Source organism: Apiospora aurea (assembly GCF_038362705.1).
Source record: "Apiospora aurea strain CBS 24483 chromosome Unknown utg000001l_segment0_segment0, whole genome shotgun sequence".
Classification (NCBI taxonomy): domain Eukaryota; kingdom Fungi; phylum Ascomycota; class Sordariomycetes; order Amphisphaeriales; family Apiosporaceae; genus Apiospora; species Apiospora aurea.
In genome coordinates this window covers 946,982-962,649 of record NW_027117388.1, presented here as the reverse complement: position 1 = coordinate 962,649, position 15,668 = coordinate 946,982, and the positions used below count along the sequence as shown (strand labels likewise).

General features: G+C 54.3%; 4 protein-coding genes across 4 annotated transcripts; 2 read left to right on the top strand and 2 right to left on the bottom strand.

Moving 5' to 3' along the window:
- Positions 1–3,692: 3,692 nt before the first annotated feature.
- PG986_000321 (uncharacterized protein) lies at positions 3,693–4,820 on the bottom strand (the record flags this gene model as incomplete). The annotated part of the gene is made up of 1 exon (XM_066836543.1): positions 3,693–4,820. One exon carries the CDS (start codon positions 4,818–4,820, stop codon positions 3,693–3,695), a length of 1,128 nt encoding a protein of 375 aa, XP_066705436.1.
- Positions 4,821–7,620: 2,800 nt separating this feature from the next.
- On the top strand, positions 7,621–9,281 carry PG986_000320 (6-phosphogluconate dehydrogenase; the record flags this gene model as incomplete). The annotated part of the gene is made up of 3 exons (XM_066836542.1): positions 7,621–7,656; positions 7,709–7,796; positions 7,876–9,281. The coding sequence occupies 3 exons, from the start codon at positions 7,621–7,623 to the stop codon at positions 9,279–9,281; spliced, it is 1,530 nt and encodes a 509-aa protein (XP_066705435.1).
- Positions 9,282–12,019: 2,738 nt separating this feature from the next.
- PG986_000319 (transmembrane GTPase fzo1) lies at positions 12,020–14,637 on the bottom strand (the record flags this gene model as incomplete). The annotated part of the gene is made up of 2 exons (XM_066836541.1): positions 12,020–14,410; positions 14,491–14,637. 2 exons carry the CDS (start codon positions 14,635–14,637, stop codon positions 12,020–12,022), a joined length of 2,538 nt encoding a protein of 845 aa, XP_066705434.1.
- A 624-nt stretch (positions 14,638–15,261) lies between these two features.
- On the top strand, positions 15,262–15,643 carry PG986_000318 (uncharacterized protein; the record flags this gene model as incomplete). The annotated part of the gene is made up of 3 exons (XM_066836540.1): positions 15,262–15,330; positions 15,395–15,485; positions 15,555–15,643. 3 exons carry the CDS (start codon positions 15,262–15,264, stop codon positions 15,641–15,643), a joined length of 249 nt encoding a protein of 82 aa, XP_066705433.1.
- Positions 15,644–15,668: the final 25 nt, after the last annotated feature.

Sequence of the window (15,668 nt, the reverse complement as noted above, 5' to 3'; positions counted from 1 at the left end):
GCCGACGTTGCGGAACGGGTTTGGTTCCTAGCGAGCAGAAATGAGACGGGCGCGCCCACGTGCGTGCTGCAATATATATCCGACAAGAGTTCGAGGGAGAGACCGGCTCCGCTGCTGCTGCAGACGTGACGGGCCTCGCTTGGAGAGTAGGCCCCCGTACGGAGCCTCACTTGTGGACGGGACTGCCTTGAGAAGGGGGACAGGGGGAGATGGGATTATTCGATGTCTTTTCGAAGATGGGCAATCAGGGAAATGCCATTCACTTGGCTGGTTAGCAGCTATCTCGGCCGTAGCTGGGTCGAGTCCACTACGCTCGGGGACAGTGGCGGCCTTTTGTATATTTTCGACGTGGGCGATTGTTAGCCTGCTCCGAGAGTGCGTCGGGGCCGAAGTTTAATTAAGAGTGATACGACTTCTTGTTGCTCGCTCGCCTTGCTTTTCTTCCTTCCAGGTGGAAGCAGGGGAAACAGGACGAAAGAACATCAGGCAGCCGCATTAGTTGTTATGTAACAAGTTTAATGAAACCTTTTCTTACAGTTTGCCTTATCCCTGTGAGTTCGCATTCTTTTGAGGTAGCGATGAGCGTGTAGGTGTATGTTTAACCTATGCCTGCGAGTTCATTGTATGTGCTGTGAGTCGGGGGACACTATCATCGTTCCAGATGTCATTCCAAGAGGGGTTTGTCCACCCAGGGAGCCAGGCGAGAGACTGCTTCGGAAGAAGAGAGATTCAGCTAAGCACCGTTTGACCAGCTAGGTGACGGTTGAGATAGAGACTGCCAATTCCTCTCGTGTAGCTACTAGTGACCGGTGAGCTCCTGCTCCATGCTTATAAGTATGCATTACCTGTGGTGAAGACTGTGAATATCTAGCAGGCGAGTTGCCCGTAACCTCTAATACGTGATCCCCCCGCCTTCTACCCCCTTACTCCAGACTCCGGATCTAAGCCCGTACACCTGGTTTTCAAAGGATGCATTACGAGTAGCATCATCTCTCACAACAACCACGATCTTGTCACTCTTCAATGTCTCCGTCCAAAGGCACGGATGGGGGTCCGGAAGGGGTGAGTGGGCTATATGTGAATGGCATTCGAACACCGAAAGCATCCCTTGTTGATTGTTTCAGTATCTAACGAGGGCAATTGCATCCGCAAGTATATATATTTCCCCATCAGTGAAAGCCGTCAAGGATAGAGGGTATCAAAATCAACAAGAATAGAAAATGGGCAAACACCAAACCATTCATAGGTAGGTATCGAGGGAAACGACAGACATGCATGGAGCGTAACAACTCAAGCTTGACGTCTCCTTAGCCTGGACGCAAAGAGATACACATGGTGAGGACCTCAGTTGGCCAGCAAGCTGTCCATACCCAAAGACCTGGCTATATGGTATGGGATACGGGTGCCCGTTCTCTTACCTGCCACTCAATCACATGGGCCATGCCTGAATGGCTTATCCTACCCTATTCTCTCATTGAACAAAACCCTCTGACATCAGGTGTTGTGGCCTACTAACTCACTTGCTACCTTAGGTGCGCAAAATGAACAGCCAGATAAGGTACTTGGCTGTAGGCGGACATAAAGGGGGATTCCCCTTTACCTCGCTTTTCGATCACTCGGCTGTTAGGTAGTCAGAACTCTGCGTACGTACCCTTAGAAGCCCATCCGTACGACCTATCGCTCACCCATCATTAACGCCTACCACCGTGTCGAGTCTTCCATTACGAGTTGGTAGCTGGTTTCTCCACCCTCCTCCGTCATCGCGGCCAGCTTAGTGAGTACCAGCATCACCCCCTATCCACTGGCCCTTTCCAGGTGAGGAGGGCAATCAGGACAAGTGTCACTCCAATGGGCGATATGGCCTCACTAGGAACCCTCTATCTAACCAACTCACATGGCTCCCGGCGGACAGCTAAAGAGGAGGGCACCGGGACATCAAGAAACACCACTTGGAAGGAGGAGTGATCTTACGGGGCTCAGTAACATAGGCGCCGATGATCAAATCCAGCTAGTGCATTGCCTTCACCGTATATAGATGGATGCCATATCACGACTACCTCCTACTCTCAAGAGCGGTAATTGCCTGGCTGTAGTTTGCCATCGAATATGGGTCTGTGGCACTGGCATGGTCTTGTAAACCCCATCGCTTTCGCTCCTTGTCTGTCTCGACGGGAAATTCACTCCATCGCCCATCGCCAGTGATGGAAAGACTCCTTGGCGCGCGCGCGCGCGAGAGAGAGAGGGTGTGTGTAAAGGACTTGATACTCAATCATAGAGTTCCAACGGAGAGTCAGCCGAAGCGATGGGCCCATGTGTATGGATGTGTACAAGGTACCTCCTTTTCGGGATGAAGTGACGCGTCGATCGACGATCCCGGCATCGGTCACGCAGGCTACTGGTTATTATTGTCGAAGCCGGCGCATTCGCCGACTGGGAGAAATAGGCTCTGGACTTGGAATCCCGGTCGATCCGAAAAACAAGATTTCTCGCGATTCGTACAATACACTAAGAGTGAAATGGCTGGTCTTGAGCCTGTAAAGGGCTTCGGACGGACTTGTGGTGCGGACGTTACACAAGACATGGCCTGCCTAGTGACAAGAACCATCCGCTTGCTACAGAAATCATGCGAGAATGTTTCAAGGCAGGTCCTACCTCGCCTCCAAAGAGAGTGGCGAAGAAAAAGATAAAAGAGGGAGAGAGTGAGAAAGGGCTGGACAATGTCATACCTAGACCCAAGTCGGTTGCTGCCTCGACGCCATACATACTTATACCCCTATTCGAATAATCTTCTATGGCTGCCAAACGAAGTACACATACATACGTGTATCTGTCTATGTATCCCATCCCGAAATAAGCAGTCTCCACTCGAGAGAAAAACATAGTGCTTTATTATCACCGCTGCATGACCCCTTGTAAACCGACCATTAGAGCCCCTTGGCATGATCTACCGAGAAAAGATCGAGGCCCCCAACAGAGTGCAGCGGCATGAGGAATCGCATTGCCTTTTCAAACGAAGAGAAGCAACCGAAACACGCAAGATATAGAGATAATAAAAAAATCAAAAACAAACAAACCTACCTTCGCATCGATAGTCTACCGGACCGGCCCCGGTAGAACGGTCCGGAAGAACAACACAAAGGTTCTAACATACGACCACGGGGCGCGTGGCGCGTGGCGCATAGCTTGACCCCTTTCTTTTTCTTTTCTTTCCTTTTCTTTTCGCCCAGAAATAGTTCTTGGCTAGCCTTGGATTCGGCTAGAGCCTTCCCGCGCGAGGTCTCACTTCTTCGCTCCTTCGGCAAAGTGGCGAAGAAACCCCAGGTAGTGGAGCATCGTGAATGGACAGTTCAGCCACGATCTTGGATGGTTTCTAATCTGAAAAATCGTGTATCTAGGACGAGATCCTTAGGCTCTAGGACATTTGCAGGCTCGAGCAAGTACAGGTTGAACTACACCTTTGTCACGAGCGTGGAGGACAGGAGAGAACTGACTCCCAAGAGTATCCCAATAGCCAAGCATCAAATAAACATAGATCGCAGAAAAGCATCCCCTTTCAAAAGACGCATGCATAGTAGACTGAAATAGATTATATAATGTACTAAATCGTTAAGGAGTGTGAACCCTAGAGTATATATGGACTGTACAACTCAGCAAAATGTCCAATAGAAGCCAGTGATGAAATCAAAACCAGTCTAGCTCAATTGAGCCAGCTTCACACCGAGAGGCTCGGGTTGCTCCAGGATGATGCCCGGTCCGGCCACAATGGTATCCTTGGTAGGGGCGCCGGGCGTGTCGGCGATGACCGTGGCAATAACACCTTTCTGCTCGAATTTGGCGGGGATAGTAGCGTTGATGCTCTTCTTGGGCCAGTCGCACGTGTCGATAGGAACGGTTATGTTTTTGAGGCCATGGAAGAAGACGGCGTAATACTGCTTGCCGGGCACAAACTTGGGCTGGTTTTGGGGGTCGGTGAAGGCGAGGTCGATGGTCGCGCCGGGCACGAATGACGTCGTGTTCTTGCTGGCGCCGAGCGCTGGCAGATGTTGGTTCGGATAGGGGTACTCAGGGTTCTCCTTAGGGCAGCTGCCCGCTACCACGAGGTTGCTGGTGCTGCCGAGAACCTCGTTGGCGTAGGGGAATACCGTGTCCGATGGGCCGCCCAGGGGGTTCATCTTCCAAATGTCCATCAATGCCCAAACCTCGTGGCGTGTTTCCGTCTCGGCGATGGTAAGCATGGCACCCTTCGCTTTATCGAGCTTGACTTGCTGCACAAGGCCGGTGAGGAAAGCCATGCTGGAAATCTCCAAGACTGTGCCGAGCGCGAGAAAGGAGGCGGGATCGTAGTAAGGGAAGTGGTATTTGCAAGCTCCCGGCTTAACAGAAGTCTCGGAGATTTGGGTCTGGAACATGCGGAGATGACCAGCTTCGTTATTCCGAATCTCCTTGACGCGCTGGTAGGTGGTGTTGGGCATTCCGGCCGCGATGAACGATGACTCGTTGAACATTTCGACGGCCTGTTGGTAGAAGTTGAAGATGATCCACTCGGCCGCTAACAGATTCTGCCAGACTTGGTCGTCGACCCCGGGAGGCCCCTTCTTCGTAGGTAGGACGGGATCTGTCAGGTTTCCGGGCCATGTCGGCGCCTTGCCCCAGTAGGTGTTGAATATCGGGTCCTGGCCCGGAACGGGCCCATAGGTAGGGTCAGCCAGCTTCTGCGCTTCAAAGAAAGCTGCTCTCCTGTGGGTGTAGACAGGCTTAGAGAGGGCGACGGTGCCCAAGGCAGCCAGCGCACATGCGCGGAGGAAGTCGTTTACACCCATTGTCGGCAAACTGCACTAGAAAGAGTATGAGCAGGGGAAAAGAGACGTTTTCAATGGCTAGAATGGCTGTGTCCAGGGAAATCTGTACCGTTTTGATCGGCAGGGACATATCTTATATATTTGAGACAAATCGCAGTGGGCAGAGCCTGCACGGCACGACGCGTATCGAGCCACAACATCTTTGAAAGGCCAAGCCGGCGAACCGACACTCGAAGATTGATCGAGCCGCCAGATGGTCTCATGTGTCCATGAGCCAAGGCTATGTGGCGCATAGCTTTGAGCCGGCAGTATCACCGACGTAGAATCGAACTGCAGGCTTCCATGAGCGAGATGGCCGAGATGGCACAGTTCGAGGCTAACGCCATGGAGCATGACGGGAATTGTTGATCGACAGGGCCGCCAGGCCGCATAGATCGAACCAGGCCATTGGATACTTTTGCAGATTAGCATTGGCGCGACAGGCCGACATAGCGGAAGTCCTGGGATGGCAGGCTTGGGTCGGGACGGTACGTAGACGGCCGGACGTGCAGACCCCGCTCAAGGAACTTTAAATCCGCCACCATGATCATCACACTATTGTGTTATGAGGGCGTGACAGTGTTGCTGATGAGGTGTGTGGACCTATTCAGGGGCGACAAGTTCGGCATACACATCATTCCTCAGCTGTACCTGCTTACCTGGTGAGCAGCGTGCTGGAAGCTCTGGTGAAATGGTGCTGAAGTCTCACTCGTAGGACACACCAGAAGCATCGGTATCCATGACGCTTCTTTCAAACTGAGTCCATTCTGCTTGAGAGCATTTCGCGGCTGAGTCCTCAGCTTCTTCGCCATGGGTGGATTTGAATCTAAAATCCAATCGGAGGTGCGTGTGTGTTGTTATCATCAAAGATGTCCCAGTATAGCGGCTGGGCAGAACGAAGATCGACATTAATCTTGGAAACGGGTCATATTTACGCAAAGTCGTATCACCCGCCGCAGCTGCCGTCCATCTATTCATAGATTCGAGCAGCTATCTCTTGGCTTCCAGTCCCGTCCTGTATGCCTAGGTAGGTAAATGCGCTGTGGCCACTAGGATTCAAGCCGGAGATCGTATCTATGGAGCCAGATGGGTGTCCATCAAAGGAAGAAAAGAAGAAAATAAAGTACCGCCCAATCAAAAAGGCCCTTCCCTTTTGCCCAAGCCCATCCGAAGCAATTTTCGGAAGACCAACTGCCAGGCCGTGGCGTGGTTTGCTGGAGAGGCGACGCCACCATCGCGGGCCAGGCCGCGATCGCGTCCAGAAACGAGCTAGCAGCTGCAATCACGATGGCATCATGACTGGTCCTTTGCGCTGAAGCGGGAAAGAAGGCGCTCAGGTGTGCCTACCCAGAAGGTAGACTGCCGGTGAGGCTTGTGTACCCCAAGCGGCTCTTCGACGGGAGGCGCCAAGGGAAGCGAATGATGCCCGCCTTCCACACGAATGGATGCCCCCAGCTAGGCCAAACGGTCGTCTCATCCCGCTTGATGTCGTGATGTAGGGCCGTTCCGGGCAAGGCGCGTGCGACGTTTTTTAGGGCGAAATTGAGCATGCATCTAACATGTATTGACAGATGCATTTGGGGGGTTCAAGCATGGTGGGCACCAGACACTTGGGAGCTTCAATCGCATCATGTGTGTGTCATTCAACCAGCTGACCACGGACCTTAAACATGAGGAATGGGCATTTACATACATGCACCACAGACAGGGACGAACCGATTCGGTCAATATATGCAGACCGACGAGGCAACATGACAAGACCGCAATTGAACACGCATCGTCCGGAAGGCCAAGAGGCAGACAGACTGGCCCATGGCCGCTTCCGTGACTGCCCCCCCGGTTGCCGTTCCGGCGCCCGTCTTGGCCTTTTAAACCGGCAAGTCGGCTCTCTTCCTCGTCCCACATGCCGCCGTGCACGTTTCAACGCCCATCCATCAGTGCAAGTAACATCGTGGGGTGTTAGGGGCTTTCCAGTAAATCGCCCAAATGCCTCCTAACTGCACACATCATCCTTCTCTTTTCCTCGGGCCGCCATCCTCATGCCTATGACATGGCAGAGCCTCCTCTCACCAGGTGTTGGGCACCGTATACACCTCTCCTATGGTCTTCCGCCAGGTGGTCACATGTCCTACAATTTTTCCCAACAGACCCTCAGTATGAGCTGTTCTTGACCTGCCTTAGTAGTATGTTACCTGCAGGAATGGCCTTCTGGGAGAATCGGACTAACGCTGGTGGCATGGTCAACGTCAGCCGCTACACAAGCGGGCCCGCTCCAGCATCGTAACATGTCGAATGCCGGCTTCTTGTTCCGAGACTCGAAAGGACCGAATTGTGTGGTAGGGCATTGGGCCCATCTTGCCAATGCCGTTTCCGTGTAAATCCTGTCGACTCAACATTACCGAAGCGAGTCTTCTTGGAGGGAAACGCCCCCCATCGTGATTAATAAGAAAAGGGTGGGCAATCTGAACTGTGCACTGCCAGTAGAGGACCCTCCTGACGTCAAGAGTCTGGACTGCTCCGTCACTCCCGCCCACTGCCATCAACCCTACGTAACAGCAAACCTAAGAAACCGGCAAATAAGTAGGTATGATGATTTCGATATCAATATAAAGCCCGACTCTTTGCTATTTCTTGATCGTTTTCCATAGATATTGGTTATTTTTATGGACGTTTTTAACTGATACACAATTCTACGCCGCCCACTCACACTCAAGAACTCGTCCTCCTTTACAGGTCTTGATCGAATAATTCTACACCAAGACACCGCACTAAAAATATCATCATGGCAGGTAACGCCTCAGGGTTGGACGTGAAGAAGGTAGGCACTGATCTCATCGGCCTTGTATGAACAATGCTTACCAGTACAACAGCTGGGGATGTTTGGAGTAGGGAGCATGGGCGCGATGATGTCGCTATTGTACGCCGAACATGGCGCCGAGGTGCATTTCTTTGACCCGAGTAAGTCCCTTCCTAGCAACCGCGCCATCGTGTAACCAAGACAGGGGGAACTCCGTCGGTGCTAACCATATACACCCAGGCGAGGAGAACATGAAGGCGTTGGCAAAGCAATCCAAGGACATCAAAATGGACAGGATGGTGGTGCCGGAAGAGAGCTACGAGGCCGTCTGCAAGGCGATAGAAACCAAGGGCGAGCCCAAGGTCTTCGTCTTCAGCACGCCGCACGGCGGCCCCGCGGACAAGTGCGTCGAGGGGCTGAAGCCCTACCTCAACAAGGGCGACATCATCGTCGACTGCGGCAACGAGCACTGGACCAACACGGAGCGGCGACAGAAGGACCTCCAGCCCCAGGGCATCCACTACATCGGCTGCGGCGTCTCGGGCGGCTACCAGGCCGCCCGCGCGGGGCCCTCCATGTCCCCCGGCGGCAAGCCCGAGGCCCTCAAGCAGATGATGCCCTTCTTCAAGAAGGTGGCGGCCAAGGACCGGCAGGGACGCCCGTGCGTCGCGCCCGTCGGCCCCGGCGGCAGCGGCCACTACGTCAAGATGGTCCACAACGGCATCGAGCAGGGCATGATGTCGGTGCTGGCCGAGGCGTGGCTAATGATGTCACGTGGCCTGGGCATGAGCAACGACGAGATCCGCGACGTCTTCAAGGCCTGGAACAAGGAGGGCCCGCTTTCGGGCTGCTTCCTCGTCGCCATCGGCGTCGACGTCCAGAACGCCAAGGGCCAGGACGGCAAGTACGTGCTCGACTCGGTGCGCGACAAGGTCGTCCAGGACGTGGACGAGGAGGAAGGCACAGGCACCTGGACGTGCGAGCAGGCCGTCTCGCTGCACGTGCCCGCATCCTCCATCCTGGCGGCCCACCTCTTCCGCTGCGCGTCCGCGGACCTGGGCCGGCGGCAGAAGAACAAGAAGTCGGCGGGCGGCGGCGTCGAGCCGAAGAAGCTGTCGGTCGAGTCGAAGCCGCAGTTCCTCGAGCAGCTGCACATGGCGACGTACTTCTGCTTCCTGACGTGCTTCGCGCAGGGGCTGGACCTGATCCGGGCCAAGGACAGGAAGCAGGGCTGGGGCCTCGACTACCGCAACATCCTGCAGCTCTGGCGCGGCGGCTGCATCATCCGGGCCGAGCACATCACCGACATCGTGCTGGACCGGGCGTACGCGCGCCCCGACCACGACGTCGACGACGTCATCGGCAACCCCGAGGTCGCGCGCGAGCTGACGCAGCACTACCCGGCGCTCAAGAGCGTCGTGCTCAAGACGCTCGAGGCCGACGGCTTCGCGCCCAGCATGAGCCAGTGCCTCGAGTACTACAAGTACGAGACCTCGACCGCGCTGCCCACGCAGTTCATGGAGGCCCAGCTCGACTACTTCGGCCAGCACATGTACGACCGCCAGGACGACCCCGTGGGCGGCCCGACCAAGGGTCAGCACCACCACGAGTGGAAGCCGGCGCAGGGGTCGTCGGACAGGAAATAAAAGAGCAACGGGATACGGAATCAGTATAATATTTTGGGCACGTTTTTCGTCTTTTTATATCCATCATGGTGTATGGCGTAACTTATACCTAGTACATGGGCTACTGAAATAATGATACATGATCTGTCTACTATATTAATCCATTGGTTGCCGTGGACTAAACATGGAAAGACATCACTCCTCAGTTGAGATAGCCTATGATACCGTGCTCATTTCTTTACCAGCCATTCAGCACGAAGATATTCTTGCAAATTCAGTATCTGTTGATGTGGGTAAACACTGGAATAGAGTCTACTCGAGACAGTTGGTGGTGATATCGGCGGGTGGAGGCTAGAAGTGTTGTTGATTTTGTTGGATAAGCATCCATGGCACGGATTAATTCACGGCGACTGGTCTCGCTGCCACGTTGATCGAACGCAGCACACAAAACCTCTCACCTTAAAAACCCACCATTGACTCTAACATGGATGGCACTCGAACCTGTGGCGGCTGCACTGCACCCGTACATCGGCCCGCAACCATCTCCGGCTTCCCCGCAATGCCTTCGGCTGGGTCTGATTCCCGGTGGCTACTTGCGGCCACTTTTGCTGAGCGCACCTACCTATGGACCTTTGGGAGGAGCGGATGCGGATGCGGATGCGGACGCGGACTCTCGGTGCCTTCAGATGGGTCGATATGCCGAAAGGAAGCATATGCGGTGAAGTTGCTACAGCCGAGCCGATGAGGGGCCAACCCGCCAGCTCACCTGAAGAGGATGAAACTGGAGAGGTTGAGGGCCCCGTCAGTTTCCATGATACTACATTGACGATGTGCCATATGCGAGTTTCAGGTAATACGAAATCGTTGTTGTCTCCAGATAACAAAGAAGGCTGACGATGCTGCCGCTGCGGAACGATGCCATGTCACTTCACAGCTGTGTCCAGCGATATTACGTTTGCCATTGCTGTGTTGTTCAAGAATAGATTCGAGGCCAAGTCGATAAAAGTCTTGCCCACCAATGTACAGACGGCCTCATGATATTCAAGAAGCCCTCCGACGGATCTTCTGGATGGACCACTTGTCAGCCAAGACGGAAGTGCCGACGTAGAATAGGTTCCATTACGTTATTGCACCAGAACCCAACACATGGCTGCTGGGTTGAGCCTGCCACAGTTATGGAGCAGGCGAGAAGATTCTGCACCTGAGGTGAGCACTATTGAATGGTGGCTTGGAGCTGATTTGACAACATGCTTCCTGTGTTAGTGAGCATCCAGGAGGACGAGGAAGGCAGAGAGACACCGATGTCAGGTTTGGCTGGTTGAGGTCGTTTGCAGCTTTGGAGGCCAAAAAAAAAAAAAAAAAAAAAAAAAAAAAAAAAAAAAAGCGCTGTAGGTTCACACACCAAGTGGCAAGTAAGTTACATAGAATCAGTCAGATCAGCCACAACTACCAAATCAATCTTGAGATATTCCAGGCACAACGTGAAGCGCCACGTAAAGGGGAGGTGTAAGTAAGGCAAGTGCCGTGTTCAAGCAAGTGCCTAACCCTGGTTGGTTACTGGTTCCTGCCTGAGTTTTTACTTGATAGCGGCTACCTGCAGTAAAAATTCAATTTTGCTCAGCGCAGCTTTGAAGTTTGGGCACCTTGAGGGCCAACGTCCCCACCAAAGAATTGAATGGATGGGATTGGCTGATCCCCAGCACCTCTGGGCCCCACACAGGCCATCTCTCACTCTATAAAAGGCTTCCCTCTCTCCCTTCCTTTCGATTTTCTTTTCTCTTTTTCTCTTCATGTCGACAATACTCTAAAGAATCATTTCTATAGTTTTTGTCCCAATCTCTGTTTTCTCCAAAACAGCTACAGATCCGACCCTGGTTGATGAGACCAATCCCTGCCACTCAAGAGTGAAGCCTTTTTCTCAAAAGGTGGCCATTTACGGCTGCTCCCACTTTCGCACTGTCCGCAAGGATGGCGGTCGTCTTCTCACGAAGCGGCTGTATAGAGAGTATTTGATGATCTCAACCCCGATTTGCTGCGGTCTGCCTTCGGGCGCGCGGCCGGGGTGGGTGGTGGTGGACGTCTGACAGGCGTTTTCTTTTTCTCTTTTTTTCATTGCTCGCCGTGGTTCGCCCTCGGCCGCGAAGAAGAAGTCCATGCTGGTCTCCGTGATGCCTCGATTCACTTGTGATTGTCATGCACGACGTCGTGCCTGCCTGCTCGCTGCCATACTGATCCTGTTGCCGCCGATGTCATCCGAGTCTGGAAACCTCGAAAATCTGACAATCGATGGATATCTGCTAGTGTATCCATCGCAAGTAGAATTTTGCGAGTGCGTGCTGCCCAGTAAAATTTTGGTTTGCTGTTGCAAGGCCTGGAGCCTTTACATAGCCCATCGCGTATCAAGTCATTTCACGAAAAAATCTGCTAGATATTTGTATGCTACTTTTATGGCCTAGACAAGGCAACAATTCCTGCGCCCATGATCAACGTGATATCTACAGCGTGCTGAAAATCAGACGAAATGCCATGGTGCGCACTTGCCCAAACTCAAACGGCAAGAAGTCCTGTCTTGTGGTTTCTACAAGGAGCGTACCGCCGAGATCACCAAGCCAACATGCAATTTCCTTTTCAAGGCCCAACACGTATTGTGTACGATTCATTTCAAATTCCATTTTCGCTAGCTAAGTAAAGTCATAACGTTATTTATATAAACGAGGGCCATCCATGTATCCCCGAATTTTGACATCCCTCTATCTTATCTACAACGGCGGCAGTTCCTCGCGACAGATGGGACACTGCAGCCGGAAGCGCATCCAGCCCTCGAGACATTCCGAGTGGAAGATGTGCCGGCACGGCGTCACCATGTAGACCCTCCTGGCGAAGACGCCCGCCACGCCTCCAACAGCGGCAGGATCCGCCTCGCCCGCCTTGACGACGGGTACCTCGAGGACCTCGCGACAGATGGCGCAGTCAATGACATGTATCTTCGTCGTATGCTTTCCACCAGCGCCGCTGCCGCTGCTTCCATCTCCGCCATTGCTCTTCCTCCGCTCCAGCGAGGGACTCCCGGGCGCCGACACCGAAACAAGCCCAATGGGCAACCCGCCACTCTCGACGTTGTCCTCGCGAAGGATGGGGTGATACTCCCAGGCCTCGGGCATCCAATTCTTGGGCAGCCCGAAGCGGGGGCCCAGCACATTCTGCGCCACGAGGACCCAGATCTGGATCCAGAGCCAGCCGGCAAGGACGGTGAAGGCGGTCCAGTCGGGCTCCGCGAACGCGAAGTTGTCCTGGGCCGTGTAGAAGTAGGAGATGGGCAGCAGCCGCAGCACGCTCTGGCCCACGACGAAGCGCCACGAGAAGGCGCGGCGGCAGTTGCGGTAGATGTTGCGGTAGATCTGGGGCACCCAGAGAGACAGGTAGGTGAAGGCGAGGAGGTTGAAGTAGGTTGTGCGGATATGCGGCCGCCAGGTGATCGCAGCAAGTGACAGGAATAGAATGCTGATACCAATCAGGATGAACCGGCCAAAAATGGTGCTCACTGTCGGACCTGCTGGCGGTGCGGGAGTTGGGTTAGCAGCTGTTGCAGGAGTAGGTAACCCGGCTGCCGTCGTGCCATTCGTGACCTCCTCTATCTCGGCATCAATGTCCTGATCGGATGGGATGATAATAGGTGGTGATGGCGGCCTAGGGTTTGCGCGCCGAGCGGCAGTGGATAAAATAGTATTCGAGATAGCCTCTGTATTCGCATTTGGTGGTGTAGTTGTAGATGTGTTCACAGGCGTTTCAGGGGGTCTCGGTGTATTCGCGGTAGATGTGCGCTGTCTCTCTCTTTCCTGTCTCCTCCATTCGGGTTCTTGAACTTTGAATATCTCAACAAGGAAAGCGACAGACACTATCATAGCTAGGAATGAAGCAACCGTGACGACCAATGATGGCAGCATGGTGGTCGATGCCGATAAACTCCAAGCTGAGGACCCAAGAAAGGTGATGCCGTCCGCCAACAGCATTATGCTGGCGGTGTAGAAACTAACACGACCCAAGGTGGATGGTGTCGATGTTTCTTTGATCTGCATCTTGAGCAGCTGTACCTGGCAAAAGATTACCAAAGCGAAGCCCAATAGCCACGTGCTCACGCTATGTAGCCAGAACTCCTGCTTCCATCCGATAAGGTGCAGCCCCTCTGCCGGCGTGAACTCCGGAGGGCCCCTTGTCTCGATAAAGAAGGCGCAGTCGGGAGAATAGACGACGGCGGACATCTGAAGCTTGGGGTGACGCTGCTGGGGAGCTCCCCGGGGGAAACGAAGCTCATATTCCAGATCCGCGATCGCCTTTGCCACATTCTCCGGATCGGCAAGCGTGGGTTCGACCAGTAGTATATCCTTGTCTGGCGGGTGAATTTGTATGTATACTACATATTCACAGTGCGGTGCTGGGGTCCAGCCTTCCCCTGGTGAGTCGATGCTAGCAGCCCAGGGGTTCGTGGGGTCGGCGAACGTGCGCTTTTCTTTCCTTTGCAGCACTTCGTCCAAAGTCCTGTTCAGCAGAGACTTGCTAGATTCGTAGAATTCCTCCCGGGTCGTCAGGTGCGGTAAGCCAAATATACCCGCAAATTTCTCGCTTGTAGTCGTTAGGAGCAGTGCTCCTTGCCGGGGCCAGTGCACACCATGCAGTCGCATGTCGAAGCTAGCGCCCGTGCCTTCATCATCGTCTATCGTGACCGTGGCCGAGACCTCGCGCGCAACCACCTCGTCTGGCAGCAGTCCTGTATGACGCGGCTTTTCAGGCTCGGTGCCCGCATCCTCCTCGTCTTCGATCCGCAGCATCATCGTCCCCTCGCTTCCCGTAGCGTTGCGGAGCCAGTCGGCCTGCCGGCCCACCCAGTCGATGCCCGGCGTCATGGCCGTCAGGTTGTAGCTCCCATGCTCCCGGTACACCGAGGCGTTCCGCCGGACCCAGTGCCCCTTGACCACGCCCGAGACATTCTGCCACACGGGCGACTGGGACTCCGGGTCGCCGACGGCGTTGCGGCTCCAGTCCTCGCAGCGGCCCTTGAACCGGCCCAGGTCGTCCCACGCCAGCCCGTCCTCCTTGCGGAACCCCGTCAGGTTGAGGTACCCGGCGGGGATCGTGATGTTGCTGTTTTCGTTCTCGGGATCGGGCGGCGGCGGCGGCGGGTCGTCGAGGTGAAGGTGGGGGCAAAGGCGCCCCAGTCCGTCGAGTTCAGGACGCCGTGCGCATGGCGCTGGCGCGCGAGACGGGCGCGGGTCAGGGAGGGGGCGGCGACGAAGCCGGGGCCGTTGTCGGGGCTCGTGGCGACCCAGAAGAGGAGGATGATGAGGAAGACAACGCGGGCATTGTCTTGCGGAGGAGGCATGGCCACACGGAGGGAGGGGGAAGTAGGAGGATCACCGGATAGTGGGCATCGTAGCTCCTCGAAACAAAGAAGTAATAGGTGGTACGGTACCCCCGAGTCAGATAGGATCGGTGTGTGTAGTCGTAGCAGCAGCGGCCCGTCCTGGTAGACAATAATCCAATACCTCTTGAGATTTAGTTATGTAGGGACGCACCCTCAACGATAAGTATAGAGTGGTTGGGTCGCGTGGTGTACGCTGAAGTTTATTAATGATGCCTAGGTATTAGCTGCAGCCCAGTCAGTGAAGTCAGCGGCTCGTCGGTGCACTTGTCCGAGCTACCTAGGAACAGCCCTCGACCCACCCCAATCTTCAGGGGTCTCGACAGCGGCTAACACTGAGCGCAACAGGGGTTTTAAGAGCAAGCAGCAGGCGCATTACGGGATACAGCATCCGTTCGCGTCTTGGTTGTTCAATCAATCGTACACTCCTCCTATCAATGTAGCCCCGGCACCTCAGCACACCACCCACGACAACGACACGCGACCGCCTACGAAGCAAGCAAACACTGTACAATTGAAGACGAAGGACAAACCTCTACACTCGTTTACTCCGTCCAAGATCGCCCGCCGTGCGATTGCGCAAAGATGTCGTCCAACAAGAAGCCAGAGACCAACAACACCAGCGCCGCAAGCAGCCCCAACAAAGAGGGAACCGTACGTCACGACTTGCACAACTACGCAATTTAGGAGTCATATACTTACGAAAGCGACTGTACAGCCTTCCGACGAATTGACTGTAGTAGTCGAGGAGCTGCTCAATTCCCTCTCCAACAAGTTCGCCGGTGTCTCCAGCGAGATATTCGCAAAGAGTAGGCGCTCCCCCACCTGTCCAACCACACGAACGCTGCAATTATGGATTCTGATGCGTGTCATTATAGTGGACGAAATGTCGCGACGATTAGATAACCTCGAATCCGCTTTAAAAGCCAACCAAGCCAGCGATTCGGCCTCGTCATCAAAACCGTGAACCACACACTACACCCAATACAACG